General features: G+C 45.8%; 1 protein-coding gene across 1 annotated transcript in view; it reads right to left on the reverse strand.

Annotated features, from left to right (window-relative positions):
- Nucleotides 1–25,658, reverse strand: part of ldlrad3 (low density lipoprotein receptor class A domain containing 3) — a 63,034-nt gene that overhangs the window by 24,983 nt on the left and 12,393 nt on the right. The window contains exon 4 of the mRNA XM_043706429.2: nt 12,383–12,517. Within this exon, the coding sequence (XP_043562364.1) occupies nt 12,383–12,517 (135 nt within the window). The remainder of the gene's footprint in view (nt 1–12,382; nt 12,518–25,658) is intronic.

Below are 25,658 nucleotides of genomic sequence, written 5' to 3' on the forward strand. Positions count from 1 at the left end.
ATAAAGGGCACATTTTCAGGGTGGCAATCTACAACTACTGGAGTGTCACAGGGATCAGTGCTGGAGCGACTACTATTTATAATATATATTCATGTCTTGGATGAGGAAAGCAAATCTACTGTAGCCATGTTTGCAAATGACACAAATAAGGTGAAAACGCAAGTAGTGAGGACGAAACAAAGAGATGCAGAGGGATAGAGACATTTAGAATGAGAAAAGATCTCGTCAGATGGAGTATAATGCAGGAAATTGTGACGACGTGCACTTTTGCAGGAAGAATAGAGGAGGTGAATATTGCTTTCATGGAGCAAGGCTACAGCACAGAGGGATTTGGGGTCCTCATCCATAATTCAGTAAAATCTATCATCCAAGTTGAGCTGTTGGTCTTTCTTGCAAAGGATTTAAAGAGCATAAAAGTATGGAGGTGTTGCTAGAACAATACAAGGCACGAGTCACACCACAGTTGGAATACTATGAAAAGTTTTGGATCCTTTATCTAAGGAAAGATAGACTGGGATTGGAGGCAGTCCACAGGAGGTTGACTGTGTTGATACCAGGAATAAAGGGACTGTCTTATGAGGAGAGGTTGAGTAGATTGGGCCTGTACTCCATGAAGTTTAGAAGAGTGAGAAGTTACGTTATTGAAACTACAGGATTTTTAAGGGGGCAGGACAGGGTAGATGCCATGACATTGGTTGAAGGAAAAATATTGTTCAGGCGTCCTAGGAAACATGTCTGTCTTTCTTGAAATACTGCCATGGGCTTCTGTTCAACACTCATACAACAGCATAGTCAGGCTCTCAGAATACGTTTCATCCAAAATGTGACACTACCCGCTATGCAAATGCACCTTGTTGATTTTAGTAGCACTCCCTCAATTCTGCTTAATGTGTCAACCCAGATCACAGGTTTCAGTTTCTGGAGTGGGACTTCAAACCCAGAGGGTAGATCACTAGTTGCTGAACTCTTTCGCATGGAAATGAAGAGGACTTGAGTTACTGAGAATAAATGGGAAGGAATTTACAGTTAGGCAAAGAGCAGGGTAATAGAAGCATTGACACTAACATGGATTTATCCTGATACTGAAGGGTTGTAGTGGAGGTTCCAGTGCTGTCTTATTTTCCTAATGCAACCTACCTCAGAAACGTCAGACATGAAACTATGTTTCAAATTGAGAATTGGGGAAAAAGCATAAACGCATTTAATCATCATTGACACATCTGAAACCTGGATCTGATGTTCCAATGGTGAGGACAGTTCTGGCATATTCACATGGCATTGAGTGCATTATCTGCTGATAACCTGTCAGTCTCCTGACGCTGCTGTGTTAAGCACAAACCTGATAGGTCAAGGGTTGGGTACAGAGTAGGAGATGGAATTTGTTACACAAAATTAAAACATCCTATAGGGCATCCAAATATACAGCTGGGTGGAACAGATAAAATTCTCCAGGATTTGGATTCCCATAGTCGTTCACACTCTGCGGTATTTTTAGGACCAGGTTTACGAATGTGAAGAATTTCTAAGATAATGTGCCATATTTCTTTTAAATAGCTTTAAGCTGGGAACTGAACTTAGTTCTCTCGTCAGGCTTTTGAACAACAGGTTTTAGTCATTTACCGTCTTGGCAGTCAATTTTGTCTCTTTAAAGTGGTTGGCAATAGACTAAAAAAAAGAAAATTAAACCAGTGTCTGTCCATTGTTGATCATTGCCAGCTTGGATACAGCACTGAAGGGAAGTTCATACTATCTGCCAGCAAACCACTCCAGCAAGTACCTTTGTTTCTGTGGCCCACGTAGCTACGTACCACGAAACCACACATCTGCCTGGATTTTCATACAAGTTGTTTTGCATGTTTCATCAACGCAAATTGGCTATATTGTGATTGATAAATTGTGGATGCTGTTTGGATAATGCAAATTTTCTATTGAACGGGTACAGTGATTTTCTATTAGCGATCTTCTCCAGCGTGATTTCCTACAGCGTGAGGTTGCAGACGAACACGACTGTCACGTTACAGCCTGTACTTGAGACAGACAATGAGAGTCGGGAAGATTCCTGGCTCAACTTTGCAGCCTCAGGGGAAAGTACTTCAGGAACAGGAGTTCCACTGCCGTTGACCCGTGAACAAAGTCGCACGCAGCCACTTGGAGGACTGGTTAAAAGGGTAAAAACAATGACTGCAGATGCTGGAAACCAGATTTTGGATTAGTCCAAAATAAAAGGACTGGTTAAAAGGTGCTGGTGCTGTGAGACTTTGTCTCCGTTAAAGTGAAGACCTCACCACTTCTCCACCCACCCCTTGGACTTTAACGGGTCTGGATGGTTGACACTTCCATTGCCCATTAATGGCTGTAATTGGCATCTTCTCAACAGATTTCTGCACTTACTCAATGTTATCGCTACTGTCAATGTCTCTTTCTGAGACCTTTCAATAAATGGCACACACAGTTCACTCACTCCCTAGCCTCATGTGTTCAACAGCTGTGGAGGGAGGTCTTCTTCTCTGAAACACTGAAGTCTTTTGTTTCTGGAACTTTTCTCTTACTAGCTTCTAAACCACTCCGGATTTATTTTTTCTGCTCTGATTGGTATGGGCTCAAGGATTGCCGCAAGCTGAGAGGGGGAATGGGAAGACCATGTAGGACTAGGGGACGTAGGTGGACCGTGTGATTGTGGGACTAGGGGGAGAACCTGTGACAGTGGGGTTAGCGGACATAGGGGCACTGTGATAACTCAGTCACAGCTCACCATTGCTGCTTTGAACCTTGTGACCCTAAAATTTCCACTCAAAAACCATTTGAGGTCCTGACCCCCACTTTGGGAAGCCCTGTCCTTCTTCAACAACAACTGCAGTCCTGAACACTTCAACTGACCCAACATTTCACTATCTTTTTGTCAAAGGGGTTACCTTTGTGTGAAAGGTTTTATACCCAAGGCAATTATGACTTATATAAAAGGGGATCTACTACTTCCCTACTCAACTGTCTGCCTGTATACACTGTAAGGTACCTAGCTCAACTGGCTAAACAGGCAATGCTATGACCGAAGCTAAAACTTCTACCACAGTCTGCTGCAACACACCATATGATGTAGCAGGAGGTATTAACGTGCATCTAAGACGGGCCAACTGACAAAATGTCCTGTTGATAAAGTTCATGCTGCTCTGTGAATCTACCTTGGCCTCTTCCTTGCTCAGTGTACTGTTAACTAATTCCCCTCATCTGCTGCCCATCTGTGTGACAGACTGCATTATAGAGGCCTCAATAAGTCACTCTCAAAACTGACACAGACCAAAGCAAAGCCAGCAATGACTTCCATCTGTACTCAGAGTTCCATTAACCCTTTCCCTTCTGGTGCATAAACACAGGAGCTTTCCATCCAACCTATTTCACGTCTCAACAATCCCTGGTTGACTGACTTTCCTCTGTTTTCACCAAATTAGAAACCAATGCAGAATAGTAAAATCATGTTCATGTTATGAAAGATTAAACACACAACAGTTTTCTGGGTGGGCCTTGTGTATCTCTACAAGGTGTGCGTGTGTGAGCATGCACTTGTGAGAGAGAGAGAGAGAGACAGAGAGGGAAGGAGGGAGAGACTGACTGTTCATTGACTCTGGCTTAATGGAGTATTTATATATTACAGCCTCTCATCCCACCAGAGTGGGGACAGTACGGGGCTAATGGCTCACAGCTTGGGATTCTTTAGCCATGTAGGGCTTTTGTATACTGACACTTCCAACACATTTGTCATCCTCTTGCCAACTTTAAGTGAGGCTAAATAAAGTTGCTTTGGTGGCAATTTTATGCCTTGGCAACTTTCTGGATTAAGTTGCGTTGAGTGTTAGGAGTGATGGCTGCTTCAGACTGAAGGACTGACCCTGCAGTGATGGGATCAGAGGCACCAGGTACAGGAGAAATCGCACCATTCCTTCTGAAATTCCACCTGAACCACTGATTGCAGACGCGTTACGATATTGAAGACATACAGTGCATTAACACAGGTACAGCTCCACACAGAGGACATGAAATTACAGAATCTGCATTCATGGTTTATGGCAAACAGTTAAGGGCTTTCAATCATTTAAAACATTTTCACCGTCTTTTGGATATGCATATAAAGTCTGAGGTCCTCATGTTCAAAAACAGCTTCAAATGCTATTATATCCCTGTAGTGCCTACGCAGTCAAAGTAAAGTTAGTTCTCAATGGCCAGCCTCATGTCGTATACTGCTGGGCCAACATAATCCCTTTCTTTCTACCTTCAGTAACAATGATACCTATTCAGTGCATCCTATAAAAGGGGCCCCACAGAGGACAGAACAAGCACACCAGTTCAGAATAATAATTAGGCTGGATTTAACACACTGCCTCTAATGCTTCCTTGTTCAACTGGATTGTTGACTTAAACTGCTCAGGGTAGGAGCTGGATATGCTGATCTCTTGTTGGGGCTGTGACGATAAGTCATTCCTCATGGGGGATATTCGCTGTCCTCATTTGCAACAGCGATCAGCACATCAGATTTGAACAAAGAGAAGAGGGGAAAAAAATGAGCAACAATGTTATCACAAACCATCTGGATGTGCCTGGTCTCCCCCACAAAACTCAGGGCAAATTCTGTAGCTAAAGCACAATTCAATTCAGTGATTGAAGGTGGAAATGACTCCAGGCTCCATTTCTGGGTTTGACACATACACTCGGTGTTGGGAGTAATTTGGCTTTGAGTGTTTGCGTAAACAGGGAATATTGGAATAAGCTGCTTGTTGTGGGAGGTGTACGAGAGTGTTCTACACTACCGCTTGAAGATAAAGGTAGACCATTGTAAGAGAATAGGTTTAGCAGAACAATTTCCTATTTTTCATGTGATGCAGTAATTTGCTAAGACTTTAAAGCTTACTGTACGTATCAGCATTGTTTCCATGGTGCTAGTTGTCGCTCTATTGTGCCTGGTGGAAATCCACAAACCTTGACAAGATTAACCCCTGATCAGCAGCGTTCTGCGGGTCTTGGTAAGTCTGTAAAGCTAGGGCCGCAGCGATCTGTGAGCCTTTGTTAGTCTGGAGGCTGAATGTACACAAGTCGATCACAGCATGCTGTTTACTGCATGCCCCACCACACCAACTTTCATCAGCTACTCGCTTTCCTGAGTAACCCTGGGAAAACGGAGACTTCAAACATCATATCAGCTTGCAAAACATATTAACCTTATGGCTGAGAGAGACAGCCCTTGAGATCAGTAAGTTTTGAGGAATGTTTGTTGAGCTCAGCAGCTGGAGGGATGGGCATCCTGCAGAAGGTTATGAACCATCAACCGTGAGAAACTGTTGCATAAAGTCGTAGAGTTACAGTGGCACAGATTTTGTTTTGACTCCAAGAGTGCCCAATATTCAAAAAAGGAAAATTTGGTGGGGAGTACATTAGCAACAGAGGCTGACCAGTTTCCTTATTCTAAGAAATATCAGAAAGGATCTGCAACTCATATTTGATGAGAGTTTCTATTCTGCACTTCAACCAAGTGATGCTGGCTGCTAAGCTATGAACACTTGCCTCTGTAGCACCAGGAACTGCAATTCTTGGTCGATCTGCTCCATCTCTGCAGTACAAACAGTGGGCTCCTCTTAAAGAGAGCCTTTTTAATCAATCTAATTGGTCCGACCGCCCCCATGCTAGTGTCCCAGGCTGGTGTTTAGCCCCAAACAATACCTAAAACTGATTAACTTTTCTTAAATCGTGTTGCTGATTACAGCCATAATGATACTTCAGAAATACTTCACTGGGTGAGATGTACGTTGGAATTAAGGTAGCGAGATGTGTTACAAAGTCTAACTTCACCATAAAACAGCTCTGCACTGGATCTCTGCTACTGGTCTGTCTCTTATGCAATTAGGGAAAAGCTGCTTGAGGGACCACAGTTCGTCATTCTGATGTTTGCTACTGTAATATTGTAGAGTTAAGCCTTCTCTTAAGACATAGGAACATAAGTAGGCCATTTGGCCCATCAAGCCTGCATCAGCATTCCTGTTTTTTACCCCAGAACCCTCGACTGCCCTTCCTGATTAAAAATCTATCTAATTCAGCCTTGAATACACTTAATGACCCAGCCTCGACAGCTCTCTGTGGTAAAGAATACTTCAGATTCCTCCTCTCTGCCTTAGGTCTGCATGGAGTCTGCTGCGCTTCAGTGGAATGTGGCACAGTTGCATTTACAAAGCATTGTTCAACATGTTCAACAACAACAAAAAACAGTAGGACGCCCTTCACCCAACTGGGTACAAAAGAGAAGCAGTCTCCTTTCATATTCCAGGAGCTCAAAGCGAGACCTTACTGTTACATCCAGCCTTTTCCATGTCCCAAATAGCAAGGGATACAATTCTAATCCCCTGCAGGATTTAATCTCTTCACAGTATTCTTGTGGCCCCACAGTCATTTGTGAGTCAGCTGAGGCTGGGCTCCATTTGATTATGTTTAAGGGGACAGCCATTTGAAAAAAGGGCACTCCAACACAGTCTCCTTAGGTGGTCTTTGCCAGGAACTACCGGCATGCGGGAATTCATTAGCAGCCACAGGTAGAATAAGCTTGAGAGAGTGTCAGAAAGGCTCCTGTCAGCCCACAACCTCCACCATTCCCCCTGCCACCCACCCCCCCTCGGGACTCTCCATTCACATGAACTGGCAGGTTGCTCAAAGCAAAACAGAGGAAGTGGCAGGGGTCCTTGGGGCTGCTGAGAGTGAGCTGCCAAAGTGCACAGAGACTCCGGGAAATCTAAACTCCAGTTCCCATGGCAATGGGCTGATTAAGCTGATCTCTGCTCTCGAGAGAAACCTGACGCCAGAATGGATTTCTGTTCTCCCAGCAGACTAACTGACACCGTAATTCGGCACCAGAAAGGGGGGAATTATTTGCGCAGGCAAGAAACAGAAGAGGCTGACGGCCTGAAAAAAATGCAGCTCATGCAAACGGGGTGAAACTGAGGAGCTTAGGGAAAGAGGCAGCCTGGCACAAGGCCTGAACTAAACTGCAGCCCTGCCCAGTCCCTTAACACAGCAGCAAACTCAGCAGGAAGCACAATGATGCTTTCCACTCCATCTTCATTTTTAGTGGAAGGGGTTAATTTAGTATGGGACGCCTGCTCCGCAGGTCTTAGTCTGTTCCCAATTTCTCCTGGAATGGGTAAATTGTGACCTTGTAAACATTGTACTTCATACAATGAACCCTGTCATTTGCTCAACACATTCCTGAGGGTCTCAGGAGGTTGGGGGTGGGGGTGGGGGGGGGGGGGGGAGTAGGTGATATGGGTATTTCACGTATTAGAAAAAGCAGACTCTCTGACTACAGTGCTGGCTGATATCGGTTAACCCTATTTTTGTAAAAATCAATATAAACTATTTTTGTTTTTTGCTTTGAGACTGGGATTGCACTTATTCCTCAGCCGCGTAACATTAATATTGTCTACTCAGATGCTATCCAGACTGGAAGGTTTCGGTTATAAGGAGAGGCCGGATATGCTGGGATGTATTTCACTGGAGCATAGCAGACTGAGGTGTGACCTTATAGAGGTTTATAAAATCATGATGGGAGATAAATCAGGTAGATAGCCTGGGTAGGACAGTCTAAAACTAAAGGGCATAGGTTTAAGGTGAGAGGGGAGAGATACAAAAGGGGCAATTTCTTCAATCTGAGGGTGCTGAGTGTCTGGAAAGGGCTACCAGAGGTAGTGGTGGAGGCAAGTACAATTTTGTCATTCAGGAAACATTTAGACAGGTACATGGATAGGATAGTTATGAAGGGATATGGACTAATCACAGGCAAATGGATTAGTTTAATTGTGAAGATTCGGCAGCATGGACAAGTTGGGCTGAAGGGCCTGTTTCCATGCTGTAAGCCTCTGCAAATCTACAATCACACTGAAAAATAAGATGGGAACAATATTCATGTAAGAGTCATAGACATGTACAGCATGGAAACAGAACCTTCGTTCCAACCCGTCCATGCCGAGCAGTTATCTCAACCCAATCTAGTCCCACTTGCCAGCCCCCGACCCATAATCCCTCCAAACCCTTCCTATTCATATATCCATCCAAATGCCTCTTAAATGTTGCAATTGTACCAGCCTCCACCACTTCCTCCAGCAGCTCATTCCATACACATACCACCCTCTGCCTGAAAAAGTTGCCCCTTAGGTCCCTTTTATATCTTTCCCCTCTCACCCTAAACCTATGCCCTCTAGTTCTGGACTCCCCCACCCAGGGAAAAGACCTGGCCTATTTATCCTATCCATGCCCCTCATAAGCTCCTGTCTCTTTCACAGCATGAAAAGGATAGTCACATTGAACCGTTCTCAAGGATCCTTCAACAGCATCTTACAAACCCACAACCTTCACTATCCAGAAGGATAAGAACACCACTATCTCCTTAATCCACACAGCAGCCTGATTTGGAATTATATCGTCCCTCCCTAACAGCAGCTCCCAACCACAGTGAAGGTGGTCCACCTTCTCAAGGTGGGACTGGCAACAATTGTTCTTGCCACTGACATTTCACACCCAATGACTAAAAAGAAAACCCTTAAAAAAAACTTCGTTAAGGACAAGATCAAGTGTGTGCGACAGAACTGAGGGAAAGATCAAACATGCCATAAAACATTGGCATTTCAACACAGCCAGCACATCTCCGGAAATGATCAAACTGCTTCTGAATGTCTATTTAATGGTTCAGAGTCTGAAACAAGAAAATGCAAAGCAGCCAGTGAGCTGACTGCTGGGTCACAGCAGGCTACACTAATCTAATCAGAGATATAACATCACTCAGTGGGCTGCCTGAGACTCAGAAATCATCCTGATAATCAGCGCTCACAGCATGAAACAACTTAATAGGGGATGCAGTGGTGTAGTGATAATTTCACTGGACTGGGACTCCAGAACCCAAGGCCAATGTTCTGGGGACAAGGTTTGAATCCCACTATGGGCAGATTGTAAAATCTGAACTCAGTAAAATCTGACGTAATGATGACCACTGTCAATTCTTGTAAAAACTCATCAGTGACCCTTAGAGAAGGAATTCTGCTGTTCCTTACCTAGTTTGGTCTACCTATGACTCTAGACTGACAGCAACGTGACTGACCCTCACTGCCCTCTGGAAAATTAGGGATGGTCTCGCCAACAATGCCATTCATCCCATGAATGAATTGAATAAATCAATTTGAACAACTCCACACACAGAGTGTACACAAATCTGTATTACTCAAAGACTGGAGGGAATTTGAAATATACGGGTTGGTGCAGGACTCTGTACAAATAGTCTGTCAGGGAATCTTCATAAATATTGCTGAGTTTGTAAACATCTGATTAGTGATCTGACAGAATCAGAACAGGGCCTCGCAGTCAATTATGTCTTTGAAAGAACTCTCCAATTAATCTCATTCCCTTGCTCTGTACTCAGAGCCCCAATTTTTCTTCTTCTCAACTATTTAGCCAATTTCCTGTTGAAAGTTACTATTGACCCTGCTTTCATTCCCTAGGCAGGCAGGATATTCCAGATCACAACAATTCACTGCACAGTCCTTTGCCATGTATTCAGAGCTCTGGTCAAACAAGCTCATTCATCTTGACTTCAAATTTAGGTCAAACCCTTTGCTTGCTCGATAAATTTGATTTGCTGGATAATTTTTGTCCCCTCTTTTGAGGTTTCGCCCCTTCTATTGCTTTTTACTGCTGGTAAGAAAATGGTCAGTCTTCCATATTGTCATGTAGATTGTGGATGGGCTGAACTCCCCTTTTCCCAGATCCCCTGATGACCTCAACATGTCGTTTACAAACCTGGCCTCACTGGCCTTTCAAATCGGCCGAAAATCTAATTTAAATCCTCCCTCCCTTCGTTTCTTCCTTCCACAGAGACAAGGGCCAAAGGGTCTGTTTCCGTGCTGTTTAACTCTAAAAAGACCCATTGACCCTAGGATTCTATGACTCTAAAAAGGCCCACTGTGTCTATGCAAGTCAAAAACAACCACCTAACTATTCTAATCCCACTTTCCAGCACTTGCCCCATAGCCTTATATACTTTGGCACATCTAAATTCTTCCTAAATGTTAATATGGCTTTTGCCACTACCACCCTTACAGACAGTGAGTTCCAGATTCCCACCCGCTTGGTGAAATAAACTTTTCTCACATCTCCTCCAAACCTCCCGTTCCTTACTTAAATCTATGCCCCTGATCACTGACCCCTCCATCAAGGGGCAAAGTCTCTTCCTGTCTGTGCACCCACAGTTTTACACATCTCCACTGTGTCCCCTCTGCTCGAAGGAAAACAACCCCAGTCTATCCAATCTCTCTGCCTAATTGAAACTCTCCAGTGCAGGCAACATCCTGGTAAACCTCCTCTGCATCCTCTCCAATGCTATCACATCCCTCCTAGAATGTGGCTCCTACAATTATACACAATACTCTCCTGTGGCCTAACCAACATTTTTGTGCAGTTCCAGCATAGCCTCCCTGCTCTTAAACTCGACAACTCAGCTATCCCAGATGCCTTCTGAACCACTTTATCCACCTGTCGTGATACCTTAAGGAACAGGATCACGTTGCACAAAGGTCCCTCTGATCCTTAGTGCTTTCCAGGGTCCTACTGTTCATCACATATTCCCTTGCTTTGTCTGTCCTGCCCAAGTGCATCACCCTTACATTTATCCAGATCAAAACCATTTGCCACAAGGCCTATCTGACCAGCAAGTCTATACCCTCCTATAATCTAAGGCTATCCTCCTCACTAATTACCACTCCACCAATTTTCATATTACACGTGAATTATGAGGGATGTCATCGAAAGCCTTGCTGAAGCCCAAGTAGACGACATCAAAAATATCGCCCTCATCTACACACCTGGTCACCTCTTCAAAAAATTCAATCGAAGTGGTCAGACATGACCTTTCCTTAACAAAACCATGCTGACTGTTCTTGATTAATCCCTGCTTCTCCGACTGCAGATTCATTCTGGCCCTCAGAATTGCTTCCCGTAGTTTCCCACCATCGGGTTAGACTATCCAGCCTGTAGTTTCCTGGTCTACCCTTTGCCCCCTTCCTGAATAACGGTACCACATTGGCTGTCCTCTAGCACTTCTCCTGTGGCCAGGGAGGAATTGAAAATTATTGCTCATGCTCCTGCTGCTTCCTCCCTTGTCTCACTGACCAACCTGCAGTACATTTCATCTGACCCTGGACAGTGATCTATTTTTAAGATAGCCAGATCACTCAGAAACTCCTCTCTGTCTGTGCTAATTTCTTTAATTAGGTCATAGACATTCTCCCTGAAATCTATACCCACATCATCCCTACTAATAGCGAACATTGACACAAATGACAGTACACAAACTATTCACTTAGAACCTTATCTATGCCTTTTGGCTCCATGTACAAACAATCACTGTGGCCCTAAATAGGAACTACTCTTTCCCTCCTTTCCATCATTTATCTTATTGAGGTCTTCATCGTCTTAAAAACCTAATAATCTGTATGCTAAGGCTTTCCAATGAAGACATTTTAATTAATTTTCTGTTCCTTTTGAGCCGATGTGGCTATTTTACAGTGCCTTCCCTTTCAGTAGGTCTATTCCACATTTTTCCCCGAAAGCCTATACACAATCTGCACAGTGACCTGTACAATGGCTGCACAGGTGGCATTATAGCGACTGTACCCAGCACCGGTATACAACACCGACAGACTGCAAGGGGTCTTGTACTGTTATCAAACTGTATGGGGCTATATACATTGGGCAGCACGGTGGTACAGTGGTTAGCACTGCTGCCTCACAGCGCCCGAGACCCAGGTTCAATTCCCGCCTCAGGCGACTGACTGTGTGGAGTTTGCACATTCTCCCCGCGTCTGCGTGGGTTTCCTCCGGATGCTCCGGTTTCCACCCACAATCCAAAAATGTGCAGGTTAGGTGAATTGGCCATGCTAAAATGCCCATAGTGTTAGGTGAAGGGGTAAATGTAGGGGAATGGATCTGGGTGGATTACACTTCGGCGGGTCGGTGTGGACTTGTTGGGCCGAAGGGCCTGTTTCCACACTGTAAGTAATCTAATCTAATCTAAGGGTCGGTGTGGACTTGTTGGGCCAAATGGCCTGTTTCGACACTGTAGGGATTCTATTCTATAAAAATCTTGAATACCAAAGACAGAATAAAACATGGGGGGGAATCAGAAGGAGAGAGACAAAGAAAACGGTGGGTCAGTCATTAGCAGGTGAATCGAACTGTTTATTAGCAATGAGCATGGCCAAATGTAAAGGCCTGTTTCATTGCACCTTGCCCAGGTTTACTGCTGTGTAGTATTTTGTGAACGTGAAATCCATGCTGTAATCTGTGAGCGTGACTGGAATTTTACCTGGAGAGATCTCACAGTTGTCCTCATCGCTATTGTCCTGGCAGTTATTGACTCCGTCACACAGGAAGCTTTTGTCGATACACCTGCCATTCTTACAGTGGAAGCGGGCTGTCGAGCATAGGAGGGGATTTGCTGCTATGAAGAACAGACAACACCATTAGGCAGTACACAGAGCTGGCTGTCACAAGTGACTGCTACATAGACACTGGTATGGAAACTGTCTATTGTACACAAGAGGACATGGACACCATGTTACACAAAACCAGACATAACTTCTGTCACATATAATGAGCTGAATTTAAGGCAGCATGTCATGACGGGAAACACATTGGCAGAATCCACTTAATCACAGGACAGGCACCATGTCAGTCTCCTAACAGAGGCATCACCACCACAGATTAATCTGTAGCCAACAAGAGGCTGACATGGGATTCCTGCCCATTGACAGGCATTATCCCCAAATGCACCACTAGTCAGTGTGAGTTTTTACAGGGACTGAGTTTGCAGAGAGACAGAGAGACACTGAGTTTATACTGGGACTGAGAGAGACACTGGGAGTTTATACAGGGACTGAGAGAGACACTGAGTTTAAACAGAGACTGAGGGAGACATTGAGTTTATGCAGGGACTGAGGGAAACACTGAGAGTTTATACAGGGACTGAGGGAGACACTGTGAGTTTATACAGGGACTGAGGGAGACACTGTGAGTTTACACAGGGACTGAGGGAGACACTGTGAGTTTATACAGGGACTGAGGGAGCCACTGAGGGTTTATACAGGGACTGAGGGAGCCACTGAGGGTTTATACAGGGACTGAGGGAGAGACTGTGAGTTTACACAGGGACTGAGGGAAACACTGAGAGTTTATACATGGACTGAGGGAGACACTGAGTATATACAGGGACTGAGGGAAACACTGTGAGTTAACACAGGGACTGAGGGAGACACTGAGTATATACAGGGACTGAGGGAAACACTGAGAGTTTATACAGGGACTGAGGGAGACACAGAGTTTATACAGTGACTGAGAGAGACACAGAGTTTATACAGTGACTGAGGGAGACACTGTGAGTTTATACAGTGACTGAGGGGTACACTGAGTTTATACAGGGACTGAGGGAGACACTGTGAGTTTATACACAGACTGAGGGAAACACGGTGAGTTTATACAGGGACTGAGGGAAACACTGTGAGTTTATACAGGGACTGAGGGAGACACAGAGTTTATACATGGACTGAGGAAAACACTGAGTATATACAGGGACTGAGCGAAACACTGAGTTTATACAGGGACTGAGGGAGACACTGAGCATATACAGAGACTGAGGGAGACACTGAGTATATACAGGGACTGAGGGAAACACGGTGAGTTTATACAGGGACTGAGGGAAACACTGAGAGTTTATACAGGGACTGAGGGAGACACTGAGTTTATACAGGGACTGAGGGAAACACTGAGTAGATACAGGGACTGAGGGAAACACTGTGAGTTTATACAGGGACTGAGGGAGACACTGAGCATATACAGAGACTGAGGGAGACAATGTGAGTTTACACAGGGACTGAGGGAGACACTGTGAGTTTATACAGGGACTGAGGGAGACACTGAGAGTTTATACATGGACTGAGGGAGACACTGAGCTTATACAGGGACCGAGGGATACATTGTGAGTTTATACAGGGACTGAGGGAAACACTGAGAGTTTATACAGGGACTGAGGGAGACACAGAGTTTATACAGTGACTGAGGGAGACACAGAGTTTATACAGTGACTGAGGGAGACACTGTGAGTTTATACAGGGACTGAGGGGTACACGGTGAGTTTATACAGGGACTGAGGGAGACACAGAGTTTATACAGGGACTTAGGGAAACACTGAGAGTTTATACAGGGACTGAGGGAGACACTGAGTATATACAGGGACTGAGGGAGACACTGTGAGTTTATACAGGGACTGAGGGAGACACTGAGAGTTTATACATGGACTGAGGGAGACACAGAGTTTATACAGAGACTGAGGGAGAGACTGTGAGTTTATACAGGGACTGAGGGGTACACTGAGTTTATACAGGGACTGAGGGTGACACTAAGCATATACAGAGACTGAGGGAGACAATGTGAATTTACACAGGGACTGAGGGAGACACTGTGAGCTTATACAGACTGAGGGAAAGACTGAGAGTTTATACAGGGACTGAGGAAGAAACTGGGAGATTACACTGGGACTGTGGGAGACACTGAGTTTATACAGGGACTGAGGGAGACACTGAGTTTATTCAGGGACTGAAGGAGACATTGTGAGTTTATACAGTGCCTAAGGAAGAAACTGGGAGATTACACAGAGACTGAGGGAGACACTGAGTATATGCAGAGACTGAGGGAGATACTGTGAGTTTATACAGAGACTGAGGGAGACACTGTGAGTTTATACAGGGACTGAGGGAGACATTGTGGGGTTACACAGAGACTGAGGGAGTCACTGAGAGTTTACACAGGGACTGAGGGAGAGACTGAGAGTTTATACAGGGACTGAGGGAGACACTGTGAGTTTATACAGTGACTGAGGGAGACACTGTGAGTTTACACAGGGACTGAGGGAAACACTGAGAGTTTATACAGGGACAGAGGGAGACACTGTGAGTTTATACAGGGACTGAGGGAGGCACTGTGAGTTTACACGGGGACTGAGGGAAACACAGAGTTTATTCAGGGACTGAGGGAGACACTGTGAGTTTACACAGGGACTTAGGGAGAGAGTGTGAGTTTATACAGGGACTGAGGGACACACTGAGAGATAATACAGGGACTGTGGGACACACTGAGTTTATAGAGGGACTGAGGGAGTCACTGTGAGTTTATACAGGGACTGAGGGAGAGACTGAGTTTATACAGGGACTGAGGGAGTCACTGTGAGTTTATACAGGGAATGAGGGAGACACTGAGTTTATACAGGGACTAAAGGAGACACTGTGAGTTTATACCGGGACTGAGGGACACACTGAGAGTTTACACAGGGACTGAGGGAAACACTGAGAGTTTATACAGGGACAGAGGGAGACACTGTGAGTTTACACAGGGACTGAGGGAAACACTGAGAGTTTATTCAGGGACTGAGGGAGACACTGTGAGTTTATACAGTGCCTAAGGAAGAAACTGGGAGATTACACAGAGACTGAGGGAGACACTGAGTATATACAGAGACTGAGGGAGATACTGTGAGTTTATACAGAGACTGAGGGAGACACTGAGTATATGCAGAGACTGAGGGAGACAATGTGAGTTTACACAGGGACTGAGGGAGACACTGTGAGTTTATACAGGGACTGAGGGAGACACTGTGAGTTTATACAGTGCCTAAGGAAGAAACTGGGAGATTACACAGAGACTGAGGGAGACACTCAGTTTATACAGGGACTGAGGGAGACACTGTGAGTATATCCAGGGACTGAGGAAGACACTGTGAGTTTACACAGAGACTGAGGGAGACACTGAGTTTATACAGGAACTGAGGGAGACACTGAGTTTATACAGAGACTGAGTGAGACACTGAGTTTATACAGGGACTGAGGGAGACATTGTGGGTTTACACAGAGACTGAGGGAGAGACTGTGAGTTTATACAGGGACTGAGGGACACACTGAGAGTTTATACACAGACTGAGGGAAACTGAGAATTTATACAGGGACTGAGGGAGGCACTGTGAGTTTGGACAGGGACTGAGCGAGACACTGAGTTTATACAGTGACTGAGGGAGACACTGTGAGTTTATGCAGGGACTGAGATAGACAGTGTGCGTTTATACAGAGACTGAGGGAGACACTATGAGTTTACACAGGAACTGAGGGAAACACTGTGAGTTTATACCGGGACTGAGGGAGACACTGACTTTATACAGGGACTGAGGGAGACACTGAGTTTATACAGGGACTGAGGGAGACACTGAGAGTTTTTACAAGGACTGAGGGAGACACTGTGAGTTTATACAGGGACTGATGGAGACACTGAGTATATGCAGAGACTGAGGGAGACACTGGGTTTATACAGGGACTGAGGGAGACACTGAGAGTTTATACAGAGACTGAGAGTTTATACAGGGACTGAGGGAGACACTGAGTTTATACAGAGACTGAGGGAGACACTGAGTTTATACAGGGACTGAGGGAGACACTGAGAGTTTATACAGGGACTGAGGGAGACACTGAGAGTTTATACAGGGACTGAGGGAGAAACTGTGAGTTCACACAGGGACTGAGGGAGACACTGAGTATATGCAGAGACTGAGGGAGACACTGAGTTTATACAGGGACTGAGGGAGACACTGAGTATATGCAGAGACCGAGGGAGACAATGTGAGTTTACACAGGGACTGAGAGAGAAACTGAGTTTATACAGGGACTGAGGGAGACACTGAGTTTATACAGGGACTGAGGGAGACACTGAGAGTTTATACAGGGACTGAGGGAGACACTGAGAGTTTATACAGGGACTGAGGGAGAAACTGTGAGTTCACACAGGGACTGAGGGAGACACTGAGTATATGCAGAGACTGAGGGAGACACTGAGTATATACAGAGACTGAGGGAGACACTGAGTTTACACAGAGACTGAGATAGACACTGTGAGTTTATACACAGACTGAGGGGTCACTGAGTTTATACAGGGACTGAGGGAGACACTGAGTTTATACAGGGACTGAGGGAGACCATGTAGGTTTAGACAGGGACTGACGGAGTCACTGTGAGTTTATACAGGGAGTGAGGGACACACTGAGTTTATACAGGGACCTAGGGAGACACTGAGTTTACAAAGGGACTGAGGTAGACACGGTGAGTTTATACAGGGACTGAGGGAGACACTGAGTTTATACAGGGACTGAGGGAGACACTGTGAGTTTATACAGGGAATGAGGGAGACACTGAGTTTATACAGGGACTAAAGGAGACACTGTGAGTTTATACCGGGACTGAGGGACACACTGAGAGTTTACACAGGGACTGAGGGAAACACTGAGAGTTTATACAGGGACAGAGGGAGACACTGTGAGTTTATACAGGGACTGAGGGAGGCACTGTGAGTTTACACAGGGACTGAGGGAGGCACTGTGAGTTTACACAGGGACTGAGGGAAACACTGAGAGTTTATTCAGGGACTGAGGGAGACACTGTGAGTTTATACAGTGCCTAAGGAAGAAACTGGGAGATTACACAGAGACTGAGGGAGACACTGAGTATATACAGAGACTGAGGTAGATACTGTGAGTTTATACAGAGACTGAGGGAGACACTGAGTATATGCAGAGACTGAGGGAGACAATGTGAGTTTACACAGGGACTGAGGGAGACACTGTGAGTTTATACAGGGACTGAGGGAGACACTGTGAGTTTATACAGTGCCTAAGGAAGAAACTGGGAGATTACACAGAGACTGAGGGAGACACTCAGTTTATACAGGGACTGAGGGAGACACTGTGAGTGTATCCAGGGACTGAGGAAGATACTGTGAGTTTACACAGAGACTGAGGGAGACACTGAGTTTATACAGGAACTGAGGGAGACACTGAGTTTATACAGAGACTGAGGGAGACACTGAGTTTATACAGGGACTGAGGGAGACATTGTGGGTTTACACAGAGACTGAGGGAGACACTGAGAGTTTACACAGGGACTGAGGGAGAGACTGTGAGTTTATACAGGGACTGAGGGACACACTGAGAGTTTATACACAGACTGAGGGAAACTGAGAATTTATACAGGGACTGAGGGAGGCACTGTGAGTTTGGACAGGGACTGAGCGAGACACTGAGTTTATACAGTGACTGAGGGAGACACTGAGTTTATGCAGGGACTGAGATAGACAGTGTGCGTTTATACAGAGACTGAGGGAGACACTATGAGTTTACACAGGAACTGAGGGAAACACTGTGAGTTTATACAGGGACTGAGGGAGACACTGAGAGTTTTTACAAGGACTGAGGGAGACACTGTGAGTTTATACAGGGACTGATGGAGACACTGAGTATATGCAGAGACTGAGGGAGACACTGGGTTTATACAGGGACTGAGGGAGACACTGAGAGTTTATACAGAGACTGAGAGTTTATACAGGGACTGAGGGAGCAACTGAGTTTATACAGGGACTGAGGGAGACACTGAGTTTATACAGGGACTGAGGGAGACACTGAGATTTTATACAAGGACTGAGGGAGACACTGAGTTTATACAGAGACTGAGGGAGACACTGAGAGTTTATACAGGGACTGAGGGAAACACTGAGAGTTTATTCAGGGACTGAGGGAGACACTGTGAGTTTATACAGTGCCTAAGGAAGAAACTGGGAGATTACACAAAGACTGAGGGAGACACTGAGTATATACAGAGACTGAGGTAGATACTGTGAGTTTATACAGAGACTGAGGGAGACACTGAGTATATGCAGAGACTGAGGGAGACAATGTGAGTTTACACAGGGACTGAGGGAGACACTGTGAGTTTATACAGGGACTGAGGGAGACACTGTGAGTTTATACAGTGCCTAAGGAAGAAACTGGGAGATTACACAGAGACTGAGGGAGACACTCAGTTTATACAGGGACTGAGGGAGACACTGTGAGTGTATCCAGGGACTGAGGAAGATACTGTGAGTTTACACAGAGACTGAGGGAGACACTGAGTTTATACAGGAACTGAGGGAGACACTGAGTTTATACAGAGACTGAGGGAGACACTGAGTTTATACAGGGACTGAGGGAGACATTGTGGGTTTACACAGAGACTGAGGGAGACACTGAGAGTTTATACAGGGACTGAGGGAGAAACTGTGAGTTTACACAGGGACTGAGGGAGACACTGAGTATATGCAGAGACCGAGGGAGACAATGTGAGTTTACACAGGGACTGAGAGAGACACTGAGTATATACAGGGACTGAGAGAGAAACTGAGTTTATACAGGGACTGAGGGAGACACTGAGTATATACAGAGACTGAGGGAGACACTGAGTTTACACAGAGACTGAGATAGACACTGTGAGTTTATACACAGACTGAGGGGTCACTGAGTTTATACAGGGACTGAGGGAGACACTGTGAGTTTATACAGGGACTGAGGGAGACCATGTAGGTTGAGACAGGGACTGACGGAGTCACTGTGAGTTTATACAGGGAGTGAGGGACACACTGAGTTTATACAGGGACTGAGGGAGACACTGAGTTTACAAAGGGACTGAGGTAGACACGGTGAGTTTATACAGGGACTGAGGGAGACACTGAGTTTATACAGGGACTGAGGGAGACACTGTTAGTTTATACAGAGACTGAGGGAGACACTGAGTTTATAATGGGACTGAGGGAGACACTGTGAGTTTATATGGGGACTGAGGGAGACAATGTGAGTTTATACAGAGACTGAGGCAGACACTGTGAATTTATACAGGGACTGAGGGAGACACTTCGAGTTTACACATGGACTGGCGGAGACACTGAGTTTACATTGGGACTGAGGGAGACAATGTGAATTTATTCAGGGACTGAGGGAGACACTGTGAGTTTATACAGAGACTGAGGGAGACACTATGAGTTTACACAGGAACTGAGGGAAACACTGCGAGTTTACACAGGGACTGAGGGAAACACTGTGAGTTTATACCGGGACTGAGGGAGACACTGAGTTTATACAGGGACTGAGGGAGACACTTCGAGTTTACACATGGACTGACGGAGACACTGAGTTTACATTGGGACTGAGGGAGACAATGTGAATTTATTCAGGGACTGAGGGAGACACTGTGAGTTTATACAGAGACTGAGGGAGACACTATGAGTTTACACAGGAACTGAGGGAAACACTGCGAGTTTACACAGGGACTGAGGGAAACACTGTGAGTTTATACCGGGACTGAGGGAGACACTGAGTTTATACAGGGACTGAGGGAGACACTGAGAGTTTTTACAAGGACTGAGGGAGACACTGAGAGTTTATATAGGGACTGAGGGAGACACTGAGTTTATATAGGGACTGAGGGAGACACTGAGTTTACATTGGGACTGAGGGAGACAATGTGAATTTATTCAGGGACTGAGGGAGACACTGAGTTTATACAGAGACTGAGGGAGACACTGCGAGTTTACACATGGACTGACGGAGACACTGAGTTTACATTGGGACTGAGGGAGACAATGTGAATTTATTCAGGGACTGAGGGAGACACTGTGAGTTTATACAGAGACTGAGGGAGACACTATGAGTTTACACAGGAACTGAGGGAAACACTGCGAGTTTACACAGGGACTGAGGGAAACACTGTGAGTTTATACCGGGACTGAGGGAGACACTGAGTTTATACAGGGACTGAGGGAGACACTGAGAGTTTTTACAAGGACTGAGGGAGACACTGAGAGTTTATATAGGGACTGAGGGAGACACTGAGTTTATATAGGGACTGAGGGAGACACTGAGTTTACATTGGGACTGAGGGAGACAATGTGAATTTATTCAGGGACTGAGGGAGACACTGAGTTTATACAGAGACTGAGGGAGACACTGCGAGTTTGTACAGGGGATAACGAGAGACTGTGCGTTTATACAGGGACTGCTGGAGACACTGACTTTACACAGGGACTGAAGGAGACACTGTGAGTTTATACAGGGGATAAGGAGAGACTGTGAGTTTATACAGGGACTGCTGGAGTCAGTGTCAGTTTATACAGGGACTGAGGGAGACACTGTGAGTTTATACAGGGACTGAGGGAGACACTGTGAGTTTATACATGGACTGAGGGAGATACTGTGAGTTTACACAGGGACTGAGGGAGATACTGAGTTTATACAGGGACTGAGGGAGAGACTGAGAGTTTATACAGGGACTGACGGAGTCACTGTGAGTTTATACAGGGACTGAGGGAGACACTGTGAGTTTATACAGGGACTAAGGGAGACACTGGGAGTTTACACAGAGACTGAGGGAGACACTGTGAGTTTACACAGGGACTGAGTGGGAACTGTGAGTTTGTACAGGGACTGAGAGAGCCACTGAGTGTATGCAGGGACTGAGGGAGACACTGTGAGTTTACACAGGGACTGTGGGAGACACTGAGTTTATACAGGGACTGAGGGACACACTGAGAGCTTATACAGAGACTGAGTGGGAACTGTGAGTTTGTACAGGGACTGAGAGAGCCACTGAGTGTATGCAGGGACTGAGGGAGACACTGTAGGTTTAGACAGGGACTGACGGAGTCACTGTGAGTTTATACAGGGACTGAGGGAGACACTGAGAGTTTATACAGGGACTGAGGGAGACACTGTGAGTTGAAACAGGGACTGAGGGAGACACTGAGTTTATACAGGGTCTGAGGGAGACACTGAGTTTACACTAGGACTGAGGGAGACACTGTGAGTTTATACAGGGACTGAGGGAGAAATTGGGTTTGTACAGGGAGTGAGGGAGACACTGTGAGTTTACACATGGACTGAGGGAGACACTGTGAGATTATACAGCGACTGAGGGAGATACTGTGAGTTTATACAGGGACTGAGGGAGACACTGTGAGTTTACACATGGACTGAGGGAGACACTGTGAGATTATACAGGGACTCAGGGAGATACTGTGAGTTTATACAGGGACTGAGGGAGACACTGTGAGTTTATACAGGGACTGAGGGAGAGACTGGGAGTTTACACAGGGACTGAGGGACACACTGAGTTTATACAGGGACTGAGGGAGACACTGAGTTTATACAGGGACTGAGGGAGACACTGAGTTTATACAGGGACTGAGGGAGACACTGTGAGTTTACACAGGGACTGAGGGAGACAGTGAGAGTTTATATAGGGAGTGAGGGACACACTGAGGGTTTATACAGGGACTGAGGGAGACACTGAGAGTTTACACAGGGACTGAGGGAGACACTGAGTTTATATAGGGATTGAGGGATACACTGTCAGTTTATACAGGGACTGAGAGAGACACTGGAGGTTTACAGACACTGAGGGAGTCACTGTGTGTTTATACAGGAATTGAGGGAGACACTGAGAGTGTATATAGGTACCGAGTGTTACATTGTGAGTTTATACAGACACTGAGGGAGAGACTGTGAGTTTATACAGGGACTGAGGGAGACACTGAGAATGTATATAGGTACCGAGTGTTACATTGTGAGTTTATACAGACACTGAGGGAGAGACTGTGAGTTTATACAGGGACTGAGGGAGACACTGAGAGTGTATATAGGGACTGAGTGTTACATTGTGAGTTTATACAGACACTGATGGAGAGACTGTGAGTTTATATTGGGACTGAGGGAGACACTGTCAGTTTATACAGGGACTGAGAGAGACACTGGAGGTTTACAGACACTGAGGGAGTCACTGTGTGTTTATACAGGAACTGAGGGAGACACTGAGAGTGTATATAGGGACTGAGTGTTACATTGTGAGTTTATACAGACACTGAGGGAGAGACTGTGAGTTTATATTGGGACTGAGGGAGACACTGTCAGTTTATACAGGGACTGAGGGAGACACTATGAGTTTATACAGGGACTGAGGGAGAAACTGAGTTTATACAGGGACAGAGGTAGTCAGTGTGAGTTTATACAGGGACTGAGGGAGACACTGTGAGTTTACACATGGACTGAGGGAGACACTGTGAGATTATACAGGGACTCAGGGAGATACTGTGAGTTTATACAGGGACTGAGGGAGACACTGAGCATATACAGAGACTGAGGGAGACAATGTGAGTTTACACAGGGACTGAAGCAGACACTGTGAGTTTATACAGGGACTGAGGGAGACACTGTGAGTCTATCCAGGGACTGAGCGAGACACTGTGAGTTTACACAGGGACTGAGGGAGACACTGAGCTTATACAGGGACCGAGAGATACATTGTGAGTTTATACAGGGACTGAGGGAAACACAGAGTTTATACAGGGACTGAGGGAGACACTGAGTTTATACAGGGACTGAGCGAGACACTGAGGTTATACAGGGACTGAGGGAGACACTGCGAGTTTATACATGGACTGAGGGAGACACAGAGTTTATACAGGGACTGAGGGAGACACTGTGAGTTTATACAGAGACTGAGGGATAGACTGTGAGTTTATACAGGGACTGAGGGGTACACTGAGTTTATACAGGGACTGAGGGTGACACTAAGCATATACAGAGACTGAGGGAGACAATGTGAATTTACACAGGGACTGAGGGAGACACTGTGAGCTTATACAGACTGAGGGAAAGACTGAGAGTTTATACAGGGACTGAGGAAGAAACTGGGAGATTACACTGGGACTGTGGGAGACACTGAGGGTTTATTCAGGGACTGAGGGAGACATTGTGGGGTTACACAGAGACTGAGGGAGTCACTGAGAGTTTATACAGGGACTGAGTGGGAACTGTGAGTTTGTACAGGGACTGAGAGAGCCACTGAGTGTATGCAGGGACTGAGGGAGACACTGTGAGTTTACACAGGGACTGTGGGAGACACTGAGTTTATACAGGGACTGAGGGACACACTGAGAGCTTATACAGAGACTGAGTGGGAACTGTGAGTTTGCACAGGGACTGAGAGAGCCACTGAGTGTATGCAGGGACTGAAGGAGACACTGTAGGTTTAGACAGGGACTGACGGAGTCACTGTGAGTTTATACAGGGACTGAGGGAGACACTGAGAGTTTATACAGGGACCGAGGGAGACACTGAGAGTTTATACAGGGACTGAGGGAGACACTGAGTTTATACAGGGTCTGAGGGAGACACTGAGTTTACACTAGGACTGAGGGAGACACTGTGAATTTATACAGGGACTGAGGGAGATATTGGGTTTATAAAGGGAGTGAGGGAGACACTGTGAGTTTACACATGGACTGAGGGAGACACTGTGAGATTATACAGGGACTCAGGGAGATACTGTGAGTTTATACAGGGACTGAGGGAGACACTGTGAGTATATACAGGGACTGAGGGAGACACTGGGAGTTTACACAGAGACTGAGGGAGACACTGAGTTTATACAGGGACTGAGGAAGTTACTGTGAGTTTACACAGGGACTGAGGGAGACACTGAGTTTATACAGGGACTGAGGGAGACACTGAGTTTATACAGAGACTGAGGGAGACACTGTGAGTTTGTACAGGGACTAAGGGAGACACTGTGAGTTTGCACAGGGACTGAGGGACACACTGAGAGTTTACACAGGGACTGAGCGAAACACTGAGTTTATACAGGGACTGAGGGAGACACTGAGTTTATACAGGGACTGAGGGAGACACTGTGAGATTATACAGTGACTGAGGGAGATACTGTGAGTTTATACAGGGACTGAGGGAGACACTGGGAGTTTACACATGGACTGAGGGAGACACTGTGAGATTATACAGGGACTCAGGGAGATACTGTGAGTTTATACAGGGACTGAGGGAGACACTGTGAGATTATACAGGGACTCAGGGAGATACTGTGAGTTTATACAGAGACTGAGGGAGACACTGTGAGTATATACAGGGACTGAGGGAGACACTGGGAGTTTACACAGAGACTGAGGGAGACACTGAGTTTATACAGGGACTGAGGAAGTTACTGTGAGTTTACACAGGGACTGAGGGAGACACTGAGTTTATACAGGGACTGAGGGAGACACTGTGAGTTTATACAGAGACTGAGGGAGACACTGTGAGTTTGTACAGGGACTAAGGGAGACACTGTGAGTTTGCACAGGGACTGAGGGACACACTGAGAGTTTACACAGGGACTGAGCGAAACACTGAGTTTATACAGGGACTGAGGGAGACACTGAGTTTATACAGGGACTGAGGGAGACACCTTGAGATTATACAGCGACTGAGGGAGATACTGTGAGTTTATACAGGGACTGAGGGAGACACTGGGAGTTTACACATGGACTGAGGGAGACACTGAGTTTATACAGGGACTGAGGAAGTTACTGTGAGTTTACACAGGGACTGAGGGAGACACTGAGTTTATACAGGGACTGAGGGAGACACTGTGAGTTTATACAGAGACTGAGGGAGACACTGAGTTTGTACAGGGACTAAGGGAGACACTGTGAGTTTGCACAGGGACTGAGGGACACACTGAGAGTTTACACAGGGACTGAGCGAAACACTGAGTTTATACAGGGACTGAGGGAGACACTGAGTTTATACAGGGACTGAGGGAGACACTATGAGATTATACAGCGACTGAGGGAGATACTGTGAGTTTATACAGGGACTGAGGGAGACACTGGGAGTTTACACATGGACTGAGGGA

The sequence above is a fragment of the Chiloscyllium plagiosum genome, unplaced genomic scaffold (genome assembly GCF_037043375.1).
Source record: "Chiloscyllium plagiosum isolate Xiang-an unplaced genomic scaffold, Cpla_swu_hap1 HiC_scaffold_18, whole genome shotgun sequence".
Taxonomy (NCBI): Eukaryota; Metazoa; Chordata; class Chondrichthyes; order Orectolobiformes; family Hemiscylliidae; genus Chiloscyllium; species Chiloscyllium plagiosum.